Raw genomic sequence first — 17,145 nt, 5'->3', positions numbered from 1 at the left:
GATGCTGCTTTACAGCACACAGCATGTTCCTAGCCATTGCTGGGAGAAACAGGTGGTCTCCACATAGAGAGATTTACCCGTGGAAGGGTGTGTGTATGTCTGTGGTTTCTTCATCAACATGTCTCCCTGCATTTATTCTCTCTTTCTACCTTCCTACTTCAGAGTCAGGGCAGGATTTATCCAAAGCACTGTGGGCAGCTGGTCGAGGGAGGACATTCTGCCCTTCTGCTCTGGTCAGACCTCACCTGCAGAGCTGCGTCCAGCCCTGGGGCCCAGCACAGGAAGGACATGGAGCTGCTGCAGCAAGTCCAGAGGAGGCCACCAAGATGATTGGAGGGATGGAACAGCTCTCCTGTGAGGAAAGACTGAGAGAATTGGGATTGTTCAGCCTGGAGAAGAGATGGCTTTGGGATGACCTCATTGTGGCCTTCCAGTACCTGCAGGGAGCCAACAGGAAAGATGGACAGAGACTGCAGGGGGCTGGAGTGACAGGACAAAGAGGAATGGCTTCCAGCTGAAAGAGAGTAGGCTTGGTTTAGATAAAAGCAAAAAAATTCTTTACTATGAGGATGATGAGGCCCTGGCACAGGTTGCCCAGAGAAGCTGTGGCTGCTCCATTTCCAGAAGTGCTTTAGGCCAAACTGGTGGGGCTCTGAGCAACTTGGTTTAGTGGAAGGTGTCCCCATGCCAGGGGGGTTGGAATGAGATGGTCTTTAAGGTCCCTTCCTACTGATGCCATTCTGTGATTTCAGAATCAGAGAAGCTATTAAGGAACATGTGTTCTGACTTGCCCCTCCATTCCTTCTCATCCTCCAAGACCAGCATGCAGGGCTGCCTTTTTCCCCAGCACGTTTTTCTAACACATTTTGCAGTTTAGTGTTAGCAGACAGAAAACTCTCCATGGGAATGTTCCACAAAAAAGTTACTTGTGTTTAAATTATTTTTAATCTTTCATCTGTAGCCCAGCCAAGACTGAGATGCTGTGATAGCTGTGGTCAGCAGTGCTGGAATTCAGGCTGAGGGAGCTAAAACCTCTGAGGCAGCTGCGAATGGGCATCAGCCCCTTGGGCATCCAGCTGCAGTAGTAGGACCCAGGAGGTCTGGGTGCAATTTGCCTTTAATTAAAGAAGGCAGAATTCTGTGATTAATATAACAAAAATAATTATGTATTTCCTGAATATTTCCAGAGGGGATTTAAACTCTAGGAGGGAATATGATCCAGGGGAATTATGCTGTGTATTCCTCCCTTCTGTCTTTAGGAAATAACAACTTGTATTCCAGCTAAAAAATGTGCACAACATCACTGGTGAATGTGTGGCTGCAATAGTCAATTAGGAAATGCAGAGTTTAATGAGAGATGAGCTCTTCAGTACAAGATTGCTGGATATTATATTTTATCTGTCAGCCTGTGTATCTGTTTGTCAGAGCGACCTTTGATTCACCCTATTTGTTAATGCAGAATGACTACACCAGGCCTGCTTTTAAACTTAATATTATTCTGCTCACATCTCCATTCTCATTATAAACATGGCTATTTTTAGCCTGAACAGATTCAGAATATGCCTTGTAAGCTTAAGGGGGATTTATTGAGCTCCTGTGTGTATTCACTAGAGATTCCTTGTTGAAGCTTACTGATTTAAGGTTGGGGAGGGGTAAAATGTACTATTTAATTCCCAGTATATGCCTGCAGGAGCTATATTTAGCTTCAGCTACTTGCCATTGTGCTATTTTTGCTGAGAGATGCAGCACTTTCATTGTTCAGGGGTTTAACTAGACAGAAATGTGGATGGATGAGCTCCATAAACTCTGCTGTGGTGCAAGAATTGCTGCTGAAAGTCACTGGAGTAACACTGCAGCAGAGCTGCATGCAACAGGCACCTTGTTCACTAAACTGGGTGTGTAAAGTCACCTGTTAACACAGGTGCTACAAATTACATTGAATTGTGTGGTAGACTGATAGAGAAGCTTAACAGGGCTGGCAATGTGGGCTCTGTTTGTATTTGTACATGTAAAGGTCTGACTTGCTGCAAAGGCACAATTTATTTCATTGCTTAATCAGTTGTTAAGAATTTTATCCTGGCTTTTGTAGTTGCCAAGTGTATTTTCAATGGAATACAGAAGAGAAAAATTAGTGTGGAGAGTGTGTGCTGCAGTTGGGTCCAGGAGGATGATTACATATGCACTACAAGTTCATTACATATGCATGTCCTTTTTATAATGCATGTCTCAGGGCTCCTGCTATCAATTACTGCACTGTTCAGTGCTCTAAGGAACAATATCTACAGGGAGAGTCTCCTTTTCTTACTTGGGCAAAACTAGGAATTTTACCTTGATCAGTAAAGTATTCCAGTGGATTCAGATTTGCTTCAGGATTGGCATGCAGACAAAAGTATAGATGATTTCTGTCCTTTCTTGGGTGCTTAATTTATCTTTAAAACATAGGATATATGTTTTAGCAAAAAAAGAAAAAAAGAAAAAAGAGGACAGTCATATCATCTATGAAAATGCAAAAAGCTTAAAGGACATTTTGTGTATCAGAAAGATTATCCATGAGTGAAGAGACTGCTACTGTCCAGTGAGAGTGCAATGAATAAATCCCTTTCTGCAAAGCAAATGGATCTCTTCCTGCCTATCTTAAGTCCATGGCTGGACTTGATGATCTTGGAAGTCTTTTACAACCTTAGTGAATCTATAATTCTGTGATATAGCTGTGTACTTCATCCCACCAATTATTTTCAAGTAAAAATTGAATTTATTATAGAATTTTTTTAATAGTAATGAGGTAGTGCATAAAATTTTGTTGGTGTGTTCAAATCCTTATCTTCATTTCTAAATACACACCTTTTTCGGGCAACCTAAGATTGTGCCAGGTGCTAAAGACATTAGAGAGAAACAACTTGTTTTCAATTCTGAAACAATACTCACCTTGACTTAACTCTTTTGGGTTGTAAAGTCTTGATGCTGAACTCCATTTCTCCTCCCAAATGTCCTTTAAGTAAAGGAAGGTCTGAGTGCAAGGGAATGCTGTGAATTCCTGCAGGGAAGAAGTTTTGAGGATAACACTTTTTGAGGATAAAAACTTAAGTGGCATATTTTTTTTTTTCCTATTAGATTGGAGAGTTTTGTCCTCCCAAGGAGAATTATAGAAATTGAAGCTAACCAGAAGTGTCTCTGTTTTTCCTCTTTAGCAGTGTGGGAGTGTTGTTTTTTTTTTTTTGTTCTTTTTTTTTTTCTTCCTTTTATCCTCCTGAGAACAGGTGGGCAGGAGGATATTCAGCCCATGGACATAGAGGCCCAACTTGCTTCTCCCAACACTTCTATTAAGCCTCATTCTTTTTACACAAAATCATCCTTTAAGCCTCTTTTTTTTATACAGACTTTTTTTCTTTGTCAGGTTACCATGTGGAACCGTGAGCTGTAGATTCAGTGATGAGAGGAAGAAGCAAAAATGACAGGAATTCTTTTGCAAATAAAGCTCAAGAAAGTGCTAATCTCTATTAATTTTGATAGCCAGATGAATACACAGGCAGAGCTGTGTGCATTTCCAAATGCCAGGACTGGGTTTGGAGCTCAGTTCTAAGTATAGACACAGTCCTTGTGTTCACAAATTGCTACAAAGTGGAAGCTCAGATGTATTTGAGTCTCATCTTCCTTGGTTTCAGCTATTTAGGCATCTCCATTTCCTCCCCAATATTCACTTTTTGCCCTTTTCCTTAAAATAAAAAAGATTCAGCTGTGTCCCATGCCCTGTATTTGTGTCTGAAATGTGTTCCTGGACCAGCATTTCCCACGTGCTTGCATTCAAAGCTTGCAGAATGCAGGACTGGACCTTTTGAGGTTGATCCAGTGCTCCATGTTTTTGGGGACATCTCTGCTGTTGTCAGGAGCTTGGGCATTGCCAGCCTCACCTGCTGCCCTTGAAAAGAGTGTGGTTAATTGGAGAAACTCACTTTCTCCTTGTTGCTGCCACATCATTTAATTAGTTACAGCTCGGCAGCTGGAATTTCTGATCCATGGTTTATTTACACAAAACTCTTAAAAGATTTTCAGCATTCCACCCAGTAGAAGAAATGGAGAAATTCATTTTGTTGAGACAGATCCTCTGGTGCCTTTTGTGAGATGGAACTGATGAAGTAGCACATTTTTGTCTTTTTTTACTGATGAGGATTTTACTGATTGTTGGTCAGAGTTGCAAATGAGAGTGGAATTGTCAGAGAAGAGGAATGAGGGAGGGAGGCAGAGAGAACTTAATAAAATTGGGGTTTATAGTAAGTTTAAGAAAAAAAAACCTACGCCCAAACCAGAAAACACAGGCAACAGGTGAGAAAATGGGCTAAAATCAGAAAATATGGCTGAACATTCAGGAATGTGTGGAGCCAGTGCTGCTAATGGGAATTTGGGTGAAAAGCAGATCAGGAGCCAGGATAGAATTTGGGAATAAATTGTGTTTACAGTTGGGCAAGTAATCTGTATTTTTTTTCCTTTTCCAAAGGAAGGTGTATTGGAAGGTTACACACCTAGAATAAATTATTTTTCAAATTTCAAGCCCCAATTGCATAAGAAGTTATACTCATTAATGAGAATTGTATTCTAGAAGCCATTCAGAAGCTAAAATGGAAAGATTATGTTCTGAATTTGTATATTTTTGAATCTGGTCTTCATGCTATTTTTTCTCCCTTAGTTTTTAGTTTTTAAATGTTGTGGATTTAAGGAGTCTGTAGGGCTACAGTTTGGTATTTCTTCAGTCATTGCAGTGAGCATTTGCAGTTCCTTGGGAGCAAGTTGCCTGTAGCACTGACATTTCATCTTCTATTAAGTGCTGAGATGTACTTAGTGTCATTTTTAGTATACTAAGGGAATTTAGAGAAGACCTGAAAGCACAGTGTATGTGAGCCTTGCTCACAGATTATAATGAAGCTTTGTGTTCTTCTATAGAAGTTTTATTTTCCCATACATAGGGCATATAATGATTGCATCTCTGCAGGTGGGCCCTTCTATTCTTGATTTATACTTCCTTAACATGCTCTTGGCCTAAGAAAATTCTTGAGCTAAAATAGTGTTATTTGCCACACAGAACTTTGAGCACTTCTTTGGGGGACAAATTTTCTCGAGTCTGGTATTCAGTCAACCATCCCTCAGTTGAGAACATGCAGAGAGAAAGGACTGAGCACCATATTTCACTTGGCAGCACAAGAAATGCCCTTCACACAGCTTTTCCTCCATTCATTTCTCTATTTCTTTTGTCATTGCCTGTTTTGGGGTTTTCTGGGCTCAGTAACGTTCCAACTTCTGCATGAACAGCAATAATCTATAGAATTAGGTGGAAATTCTCTTTAGATTTGACTCTCTGCTTCTGTGGAGGAAGTACTGTGGTAGTAGTTCAGTAGAAATACTTGCTCTGAGCTGTGGATTGCATTGAATTGGCAATTAAAAATCAGTATTAGAGATGTTGCTGCTCAGAGTCACCACTGAGGTGTTGGTAGGTGGGTGCTGAATGTTGCCAGTGAGTGAGGAAACTTTAGTGCCCAGTGGTTTACTTTTCATTTGTGGCATCAAACCTCAGTTCCTTTCTAACTTTGCTTTAAATTTTATTATGAGAGAACAAACTGGTGCCAGCTCTATGCTGAAAATACTTTGAGGGAAAAAATGCATGAAAAACCAATCCAGCAATTTTTGATAGTTTATCTGCAGAATATTTCTGGTAGGTGTCATTGATAGTGGGTGCTGTTGGATAAGAATCTCTCATTTGGAACTTCGATGCAGAAACATTTTTGTTTCTTTTTCTTCATCAATAGAAGGAAGGACCAATGAAATAATAAAAAAATTATCAAGCCAAAGCCATCACAGTAAACATTTACTGTTGAGTTTCCAGAATGGAGCTCTGCCTTAAAAACAAGAATCCCCCAAAGTCCCCAGGTGTCTGAATTTCAGATGTGTTCAATAGTTAGCAATGGGCTTCTTTTCCTGCCTGCCCTGAGAGCCTGGTGTACTCCCTCCTTCCTTCCCTTTTTTTTTTTATGGATCATCTGCTGGCAGAATGACATTCACAGGGATACCTTGCCATTTCATTTTCAGTCTGCAGTGATGCAATTTGGAGAAATCTAAGTGATGCTATTGGGATTTGTAAGGATGAAGAGAATCTGCAGCACAGGTTGTGATTTCTGTAGGTTTCACAAGGAGTCAGGGTATAACATTATTTAAATTGGGGGCTCTAGTATTTGGGCCATTCTCTGCAAATGCTGTGGGAGAGAGTGGTCAATTATTTTAAATTTGTAGGTGTATGATTGTAGGATTTATTTTTTTTTCTATCATAGAGATGGCAAATCTTTCATGTTATAGATGGAGTAATTTTTTAAGTTTTAAAAGAGATTGAATTTTGTTGTTGTTGTGGGGTTTTTGAAATATTTTTTTTCTCTTCATATTACATAAATCATAAACAATGAAACTTTCTCTAACCACCTGAAGGCTCCTGAAAAAAAAAAAATTTCCTTCAGTCATGCTCTTTCCCTATGTAAAGTCTGCCTGATGATTTTCTTTGTGTGCACATGCACATTCATAGACTCCTGCAAATCATCATGGCCAGAGAAAGAACAGAGGTTTGGGTGCTCTGCAGCTGTCAGAATCTCTTGTCTCCTCAGTGTTTATTGTGCCCAGTTAGATCCTACATTTTGGGTGAGAAAGGATGTCCTGCTGCTGCCTGGATGAACAGAAGATGGTTGGGTTTCCTTCTCCCTGCTCTCTCCAGTGGGATTTCAGGAGACACAGCATCAGCAGCAGGATTTCCCTCACAAATTCCTCACTGCAGGGAGGAACAAGGGACCAAAATTGTGATGGTGCCCTTAAACTCTCCTGCTCATCAGTGGCACATAATGGTTGTAGTTTTAGCCTTTTTTCTGGGGGTTTTTCACTTGGTCTGGGATGGAAAGGAGTTTGAATCTGGAATAGTGATGCTCTGTGACATTTCAAGCTGAAATCTGTTGAGTGCTTACCTGTAATGACACAGGGCTGGTCCTGCTAAAGCAGCTTTTTTCCATGGTCCTCTGTAGAATGAACCATGGAGCTTTTCCCAGCAGGACTCTGTGAGTATTGCAGGAATAATGCAGAACATGCACAGAGTTTTCACCGTGCCCTAATTTAAATTGAAGTCCATTCTCACATTACAACATAAGCAGAGTCAGATCCCTGCACTTACAGAGCCTGGCTCTGATTTTTATGAAATGGTCCAGCTGGTTAATTAGGATGAAATATGTTGTGAATGGGTTTGTGCTTCTATATTTTTGTGTTTAATATTGATTAGCTCTGCTGACATAACATAAACTTGAGTTCATTAAGTACAAATTAGGAATTGACATAAACAGAGTAGATGGGTATGTCCAGAGTGCTCAGTGAAGGGTTTTATTTGTATTGTAAGGTGACTCTCATGAATTTTAATGAAAATAAATTAAGAATTAAAATTATTCCACTTAAAAGCGAGTTGGAAATAGGCAGAACAATTAAGTGCACACATGCAACAGAACATTAAACTCTTGATTTTGGTATTCTTTAAATCACTGGAATGTGGTTATTTTAAGAAAATTATTCTCTCTCGATTTCTTTTCCTTCTGCCAGACTTATAAACAGAATGGTATCAAACAGAAATGGAGTTTTTTGTAAGTTTGAAAATCTTTAGATTGTTCCTTAGAGCTCATGATAAAAAATAACAGGTCTCATAAATTTTTTGTGAATCTTCAGTTGAAAGGCAGAGTGCTTTTACCTTTCTGAGGCTTGATGGTGTCTGACAAATAGATTTGCTTTCCTGGATAAGTTGTTGACTTGAGGTTTGGCATTTTTTGCCTTTTTTTAATAAAGAATGAGCTAAAAGCCAAACAAAGGCAAAATTGGTGTTGTTTCTAAAGCCTTTTAAGAAGTGTCTGTCCTTCCAGATAGAGGCTTCAGCATAATATGTGCTGTCCATCTCAGGCTGGAGGGCTGGCACTGCCTCTGTCCTTGCTCTGAGGTGTGGCAGTAGCAGCTGCCTGAGGACCAGAATAAAAACGGAGAAAATAAAAAAAAAACTCCAGTGACATTTCCCACATTCTCACCTTGCTTCCAGCAAATCATATTTCAGGAACACAATGAAAGAGGAGGTGGTGAATAATCTCTTTGGATCAATCAAAGGGTTGTTCTGAGCTTGGGCATGGCGATGACGTGGGGACGGTGCTGGGAAGCTGCTCCTGTGCTGTTCATCGAGGGGAAAGACACAAAGCCCCAAATTTCCTCACAAAAGTAAAGGCTCAGTGCTGCTGAGAGCTCCTGCTAGAGAATCATCCTCATTTTTAATACTTATTAACCAGCCATTTCCTATAAAATGAACACAAAGACAAGATGCATGCAGTTAGATGTAGTTAGTTCATGGACACAAGAGTAAGTTTGCAGTGACTTGTTGAGAGATCAGATTCTTTTAGCTTTGTATAATCTTTATCTGCCCCCAAACTTTGAAGCTTTTCTATTTGATTAGATAGTGAAGTGGTGAATATTTTTCAAGAGTATGAAGGAGTGCAGCATTTAATAAACTCTAACTTTTTTAAGCATCTTTTTTTTTTTTTTTTGATGTTGAATGTGATATGGAGAGGAATTATATAAAGAGAAGTCTAGCTGACTTTGTGATGCACTCTTTAGTTTTCAAAAGGATTAGGCAACTGTTTGCCTAAGCTGCAGTTATTGTTAGATTGCCTTTTTTTCCTGAGATAACAGAATGGATGGGTTAGGAAAGCAAATTTGCAAATCACTTCTGTGGCCTAATTTAATTGAACTTGTGAAATGCACAGCAGTGAAAAATAGCTAACAAGGAATTGACTTTTATTCCTCTAGACACTGGAAGCCATTATGAATTTCAAGTACTCTGGTGGACCAGGACATGCTGAAGGATACTACAGGAACCTTGCCCTGGGCCTCCACGTGGAGGTGGAGCCCTCTGTTTTCTTCACTCGCATCAGTACCCTGCCAGCAACAAGGTGAGCCTCTCCCTGACTCTTGAGATCTCACTCATTGTCTTTGTTCTATTGAATACAACTTAAAGGCCATATTGGAAACATTTTTAATATCATCAGCATCATGTTGGTAAATAATAATTTGAAGAAATTTTCTAAATTGCTTATTTAGGAGTTTATTGAAGCAATTAATGTGCATTCAGCAGCTTCTGAGGTTCAGATGTTTTCTCATGATAATGTGTTTTAGCAGAGACTGGAAATCTCATGTTTATTGTACAATATGATGACTTTTTTCCATATCTCTTAGCAGTTGTGGTGTTGTGTAGTACAGAGTTTGGATTTTTGTAACAGAATCTTACTGAAAATGCACATGTGAATGATGTTACAAATAAATTGTGACCAGACTCTCCTTTGGTGTTTGTTTTCTCTTGTAAATGACAGAGTAGTTTCACATGTCCTAGTGAATTTTAAAATCAGGGCAACTCTTGGTGGTGGTCAGATGCTGTGATAATCAAAATCTGAATGCAATCGGTTTTAATCATTAGTAGGATTATTGTAAAAAACCCTCTATGCACAGGGGGAACAAGAATTTGGTTTGATTAAATTCTGAGATTATTTCAGTGCAGTTATGTATGCAACACCAATAATAATAATAATAGTTGAGAGGGAACTTAATTGATCCAAGAGATTCCTGCTGGGCCTGGGACCCTTTCATGACAGACTTCAGAAATTTAAAGATGGGCAAGAAGGAAATGCCAGTCTAGGAGATAGTGGGTGAATATTTAATTTTCAAAGGAAAGAATTGAGTCACCAGTATCAAACCATGGCAGAAATGTCCAAGGGTAGATGGACAGTCTGTGGCAGCAACATAGCCTGAAAAACAGGGCTGTGAGCAGAAGAATAAAAGCATCAAGGAAAGTTTTAGGCTTGAACATGAAAGAAAGTTGGAGAGTCTGGAGCAAGAAGAGTGATAAGATAGGATTTTTCCTAAAACATATGTTTAAAGCAACTTCTGCTCCCGCTGAAGGGGAGATGACTGACAAAGGAGTGGAGTTTTTAATGCCAAGAGGGATGGGATTCTGTTCTTCTCCACAGGGGATACAGCAAATAATGACCTTTGCAGTTAGCAAGGGAATTTTAGGTTAGGCAAAGATACTGAAGTGCTGCAATAGTTTTTTAAAGAAAATGTTAAAAAATGAGACAAAATTATTTTTAATGAGTCATTTGTGTCCACCTTTTATGAAACCATATGGTTCTATCAGTAAGCAAGTTTCTTGAGCATTTTGCTGCTTGAAAGTGTAACATAACATGTTTTTATTATTTTAGGAATTGCTCTAGTAAAGCATATCTGATGCTGTTTGGCAAAGGCAGAACACAGTATTCAGAACAACTGTTTGCAAAATTCTGGGCCCCTTTTTAATGATGTTCAGTTTCATCCCTGCAATGGCATATTCTTCAGCTTTTGAAAGGTTTTCAAGATTGAATAAATGATCTCTCTTGAACAACCTGGAAGTACCATAGCATCAGCTAAAGATAGTTTTCAAAAAGACTCATTATAGAGGTTAAAATAACCAGATTTCATTTATTATTTGAATGCCTAGTTCCCTCCATTCAGTGTCAAAAAAGCTCTCCATACTCTCAAAATTTATATTTTTAGTGGACAGACTGCTCTGTGGTTCACTGCAATTCCTTACAGGGTGGACTGGGAGTGAAGCTGCAAACCTTCCATAAAAACTTCAAATGCAACCTGATGCTTTTATTTGACTCTCCCTTGCTGGGATTTTGGCTTTTTGTGCTTGGCTTTCCCAGCTGTGTTTTGTGCAGGCCGAGGTTATCCCACTCCTGCACTGTCAATCTGGAGTTCATGATGTGGGGCAAGCATTTAATCCTGAAATCCTGACACAGAGATGGAGGTGCTAATTCAAAGGCAGAGTTTCTGTGTTTGCAGGGCACAGCTTCCCAGGTCGTGTGGCAGCTGGTGCTGTATTCAGTGGCTCCAATTCAACTCACCTTGTGTGTGTTTGCTTCATTCTTTGCCTGTTCACCACTCTGATCAGTTAAGTCAGTGGAAACTTTCAGTGGTTTGGTGATTGGAGATGTAGTTAAAGATGTGGCTGCTTTTAAGGGTGCCTAAAAGCTTTACTGAGTTGGAGAAAAAGACGGTAATATTTACATTTCTCTTAGAAATGTTTTCTTGCCAGACCTGTCAAAAAGCTTTTTTTATTTTATTTTCATTGTTACTTTAGGTATATATTGTTTGCTAAGTCATGAATGGATTTTGTGTTATATCTTACTGCTTGTTCCATGTGTTTGGCTTTAGTGATCTGTACCACTTTTCCTTTGCTCTTGTGCATCCCTGTGCAGGTTCTCCATCAAAAGGAGAAGCCATGGCATTTGATATTATAATTTAGAATGAAAAATGGCAGAAATATGTATCCCAATTTGCTGAGGATAACTGTTCATCATTAGAGGAAACAAAATTTGTTTTTTTACTGTTGATCATCTCTGCCAATATCTGAGACACAGCGACAGTGAATTAAAAGTTTGGGCTTTTTTACTTTTGCTTGCTCTGGTAAAAACTCACATCTGATTTCCTTTTGGTTTACAACTAAGCCTTCATTGCTTAAGTACTGTCTGAGGTGCTGAACTATTTTGGTTTAGTCATTACAAGAAATTGTATTTTATAATTTGCCTCTTTAGCTGTCATTTCAGAATGGAAGTTAGCATTGCTTTCATTATCTATTTTTTTCCCCTTTTCTTTTTCATTTTATTGTTTCTATTTTACATTTTTGCCTCCACAAAAGTAAGAAACATTAGGTTACTAACTCCTGGGCTTAAAAAGTCAAAGCAAACTAAAAAAACTTTGAGCATTGATTCTTCCCTTAGGCCTTTACTGAAAAAAATCTCAGGAAAAATGTTAATGAAAACACTTCATCCCTCTCATTGTAACATAAAGATTATGGTTTATATAGAAGTCTTCCAAACTTAATTGGTATTTCTTCTATTTAGCTGCTGGAGCAGAAATGCATGGGAAATATCACTGAAACAACTGGGGATTTGGGCTTGGTTTTTGCTTTTTTTTTTTTAAATATCTAAGCAAAATTATATCTTCCCCTCATGCACAAGTTCCTGCCTCATGGGGAGAAGCTTCATTAACCACATCTCAAATATATCTTCAGTTGTTTAGTCATAACAACAGATCCTTTTAACCTTTGTCTGTGCTGCTCTGTGGGGTTGAGATGGGGAGGATGCAGCCCTTGCCATGCTGCAGTGCCTGATCTGCTCCTGGGTCTGCCTCAGATCTCTGCTCTGCCCACACCCAATTCTGGGTCAGATCTCTTCTCTGCCCATTTTTAATTCTGGTTCTGATCTCTGCTCTGCCCACACCCAGTTCTGGTTCTGATCTCTGCTCTGCCCATTTTTAATTCTGGTTCAGATCTCTGCTCTGCCCACACCCAATTCTGGGTCAGATCTCTTCTCTGCCCATTTTTAATTCTGGTTCAGATCTCTGCTCTGCCCACACCCAGTTCTGGTTCTGATCTCTGTTCTCCCCACACCCAATTCTGGTTCAGATCTCAGCCCTGCTGTTGGGACAGAGCATGTTCTGGCAGTGAAGAACTGACAGAACATCCCACAAGAACTCCTCATCTGCTCCCAGGTCCTTCCCTGGGTGTCACCCCGTGCTCCCTCAGCTGCCTGCACCCAAAGGGGCTGGCAGAGCAGCCTTGTGCTGGGAAATGTTCCCTGTGATTCTTGGCTCTGCTTGCTGGTGTGTGCAGGGGGGGTGACTGTCCCAGGAGCATCATCAGGAATGCCCTGGAATGGGGTATAAGGGATAAGGAATTAATGTTGAAAGTTCTCCTACTCTGTCCTGCAGCTCAATGAAATCTTGAAGGGTTTCAGGGATCTACTTGTTTAACCACTTACATACCATGAAATGCAGATGCATCTATGTAGTACAATTGTCCTAATTGTCTCCTGTCATTGCCTTACCATGTGAATTAATTCCATACCAGGGCTCAGAAATCCTGAGTATTATATATTAACAAATTATACAAGGGAAAGACAAAATAGCATTGTTTATTCAGCTGTGCTCTAACAGACTTTTTTGTTATATGATAAGAAGTTATGTAGTAGTTTCTGAAACCCTTGTTGGTTTTATAAAGTCAGATTTTTAAATTAAATGTTCACATTTGCTACATTCAGAATGAGAATCAGTCACCTACTGATAGGCAGCTGCTTATAGTCTTTTCTTTCTCAGTATTTTGGTGTTCAAAATGTCGTAGAGCTTTGAAAGGCAGAGGAAAACCTTTCTTGTTTGGGTGCTTGAGGAGCAGGATGTTTGGTTTGCAGGACTGAGATGTGAGCTGCTTAAATGGATCTGATGTTTTTACACGGAGAAAATAATTAGTATTAAAGTCACTGTTTTGTTAATGAAAAATATTAATAATAAGAGTCAGTCAAATTGGGAACCAGGCAAATTCAACTAAATAAAACAAATAAAGCTCTCATTTGGTGCAATTAAACTGACAAATCATTAGGAGAATCTGTCAAGCAATGGATTTATATTAATGTTCTCAGGAGTGGATGTCATTCTAAAATATATTCCTTATTTATATACCATTGAGCTCAATATAGAGTCTACTGAGTGGTAACTCATGACATGTGGGAGGTTACATCCAATAGTTAAATTATCTTGGTAATCAGAGGTATTTAACTTCTGCTAATGGTGTAACATTGCAGTGGGTTCATGAAAGAGCAGCAGAAAGTAGCTTGGAGATTGAGAGAATTGTTTTTTGAGATCCAGATGTTAAATATCTATGGTTTGACACATGGAGATGTCAGAACATAAATCTGCTAATATTTATAGATGTTCTGGGAATATTTAGCAAAAGTGAAAAGGTTTACAACTGGGAGAAGTCAGATGAGGACGCTTCTTGGAATTTGTGAAAAGGCCTTTTGCCAGTAAGGTGGAGAAACTGACTTAATCATCTGAAGTTAGCACTGAGAACTCCATTTTTAGATAATTTATTAAAAATTAAATTAAAGAGACCCTACTGAAGACACAAGAGCATCATCAAAGGTGGTGTGGATCATTGTTCTGCTGTGCTGCTGTTTGTGTTGGTCAGTGGATTTTGGAGGACAAGGTTGTCATCTGTCACACCATTGTCACCAGGGCCAAAGCTGCTCTTCCCTGTCTGTCCCATTCTGTGCAGCAATGGATGTTCAAAGAAAAAAATAAGTGGATATGAAAATACTCCATGATTTCAGTTGATGGGAAAGAGAGATGAGTCAGGATGCAGAAAATTTGCCAACCCTCCTGAGAATTTCTTGTTTAAAGTGACTTTTAAACTAAGCTGGAGACAGAACTGCAGAGATTGTTCACTGAAGTGAGCCATCATTGCAGCTGCATTTGGGGTTTAATTCTGTGTTTAGTGTTACTGAAGAATATCCTTAGCTGTCATTTCAAGTAATCACAATCCTCCTGAAAGAGATTTTTAGATCACAGTGTCATTGTCACTTGCCTGAAGTTCCCATGGCCCTAGTTTTGTGACTGTTTTTGGAACCATAACTGGCATTGTAAGATTTTAAAAATACAGCTTGATTCATTGTGCTGCCAGCTTTTGCTTGTGCTGTGTTCTCAGTTCTACAGTAGATGATAACAGAAATTCATTTATACACTAAAAATCTAAGACATTGTTAAATTAACTCAATTTTCAATTAAAAAAAGACTTCTTAATTGTTTTTTTGATGTCAGCATTGATTAAATTTGTATTTCTGAGATGTTCAGATGGTAAATCAATCTACTGAAAATATTTCCTTCAAATTCTAGTTTTTACCTCTACAACCTTCTGCAGTTTTGTGTCACTTGTCAAAGAAAAGTGACATGTATGGAACATGACATGTATGGAACATGACATGTATGGAAGATTTTTCAAAAGCAAGCATCATGAACAAATCAGGAAGGTGATCAAAATGGAAGAATGTTTGGGTGCCGTGATTTTTTGGTAGGCTGAGTTTATTGGACCAGACTTCCCTCCCATTAGATGGGAAGAAGAATCAAATCCTTTAATGAGCTTTTGTTCTGTATCCTGGTGTCTGTTCATGGTCCAGCACAGCTGGTGATGGTTTCATGTTGTGTGTCTGACACCATCCTAAACCACAAACCCACCCCACCTGAACAGAAAGGGATTTATTCTGCATGTGTTCATCTCAAACCTTCAAAAGGAGCTGGTAACAATGAAATGACCCCTAAAAAAGAACAGGAAGCCACTGGTGACCCTTTAGAACGAGTGAAACGTGGGGGGTAGGGTTCTCTGCCTTCTCTGGGATGAATGGTGACTAACACCTACTTAACCAAATTTAGAGGACTCAAAATCCACCCTCCTCCACCAATTAAATATTTAGAGTAAACTATTACATGGTGGTGGACAGTTTGGGAAAGGGAGAATAAATTGTGTATATATGGGCAAGTCTTTCCCAGTTCCAGAAATCCATGGCTTATGACTGGTGTTTCTCTGCCAAACGTGTCAGTGTGCCATTATGGTATATCATGTAATCAACTTTAGATCCATTTATTATTTTGAGTGTTTTAAGGGTTTTTTGTAAGCTGGCAGACTTTAAAAAAACCTGATTTACATAGTGTTGCGGTCAGCTCTAGTGGTCTAAGATTTGGTGAATTGCTTTAAAATCCTTAAAACAATTTAATGTTTTATATTTTCTGGTAAAGAGCTTGGCTTAAGCAACTATTTCTGACTGCACTTAAATATAGGAGTTCAGCAAAATCTTACTGGAGTTCCTTTATCACTGTTGCATAAATGTTATTTGCCTCTCAAATCTTCTTTACTGACACTGAAATAGGTTCTTTAATTCCTGTTGTGCAAAGGATGGCCTTCTGTATGTTCTGCTGGAGGGAAAATTGATACTAATTTTTGGTTTTCTTGTTAATTCTTTGGTTTCCTGGAACTTTCGTAACTCAGCATCCTGAGTTCTACACAATCCTACTGATTGCAGAATGTTAAAGAAAAAAAAAAGAAAAAAAAAACTTCCTGCTGGTTCTCAAATCTTCAGCAAATTGTTCTTTTAACAACTTCAGGGGTTCTTTTTTTCTTTTTTTTTAAACTTTTTTTTGGCATTATATCTGATTTGCCAGAGCTTATGCTTTCTTGTTTTCCTTACTTAGATGCAGCTTCTGTTTGAAGCTTCCTATTTGAATTAAAAAAATAAAAAAACCACAACAACAAACTTTAATTGTGTTTGGTTTTCATTGCTGTAATAGTCTCTTTGATTCTCTCCTGTATTTATTCTGAAGATCTAGTGCTACCTTTTCTACAGTCTTAATGTTACTTTCAGTTTTTTCACACTATTATCTTAATTCTTCTAAGTTTTCAAGATACTGTAATAGTTCTGTAATTTGGAAGTTTTATATTTTTTACCTAAAGATTTCCCTTGAGAATAAACCTAAAATTTTCCTATATGTCTATTTTGTGTAGTATTGGAAGAGGAGGAAATAAATGTCGTGGTGATGAATAATTTTCAAGAATTCATATTTAGGAATTTTTAAAATCAATTTTGTTTAGTCCTCAAGGGCAGCTGCTCGTGTAAGTCCTTTGTGGCATGAATTGTTTTATTTGCAAAACTTTGCCTCCACTGCCAGAAGATACTGCAGCAGGCTTGAATGTTTTTTGTTTGGGTTTGCTGTGGCAGAAATAACAAATTCCTTCCATATTAAGTTGTTAAAACTAATCTACACTGGAAGTTGCTCTTGCAGACCATCACATTTTATCTGCTGGAGATGCAGAGGTCGTCTGAGACTTCACAGTCTCGTCCCACTCTGCCAAAGATGAGGGAGAAGCTGATAAAAGCTGTTCCCCCTTTTCTTTTCCAGTCCTTCCTGGTAAATGATCAAGCACTGCCCTTCCAGTTATTTCTTTCTTGTGAGTTCCGAGGAAGGAATTTTATAACAAGAGCCACTTCTCCTTGTTTGTTCTGAATTCTTGAGTTTTGACATGTTTGCTTCAGGCACTCAGCTGCCTCCCTGCATCCCCCTCTATACTCAGTAGTCATTGGGGTTTTACAAAGAGAGAGAAATCTCTTAAAATATGTATTAAAAAAAGCCTCCACCTCCACTTTTGCTTTTTTATTTTTGCTTAGAGATTTGGTCCTGACCACAGCA

At 38.8% G+C, this 17,145-nt stretch overlaps 1 protein-coding gene across 14 annotated transcripts in view; it reads left to right on the top strand.

Annotated features, from left to right (window-relative positions):
• The window catches only part of TRAPPC9 (trafficking protein particle complex subunit 9), a 440,655-nt gene that overhangs the window by 137,304 nt on the left and 286,206 nt on the right, over positions 1-17,145 (top strand). For all 14 annotated transcript variants that reach the window (XM_072925042.1, XM_072925047.1, XM_072925045.1 and 11 more), the window contains one exon: positions 8,851-8,993. In XM_072925042.1, coding sequence (XP_072781143.1) covers positions 8,851-8,993 — 143 coding nt within the window. The remainder of the gene's footprint in view (positions 1-8,850; positions 8,994-17,145) is intronic.

This window comes from Taeniopygia guttata, chromosome 2 (assembly GCF_048771995.1).
Source record: "Taeniopygia guttata chromosome 2, bTaeGut7.mat, whole genome shotgun sequence".
NCBI classification, from domain to species: domain Eukaryota; kingdom Metazoa; phylum Chordata; class Aves; order Passeriformes; family Estrildidae; genus Taeniopygia; species Taeniopygia guttata.
This window is presented reverse-complemented; position numbering and strand designations above follow the sequence as displayed.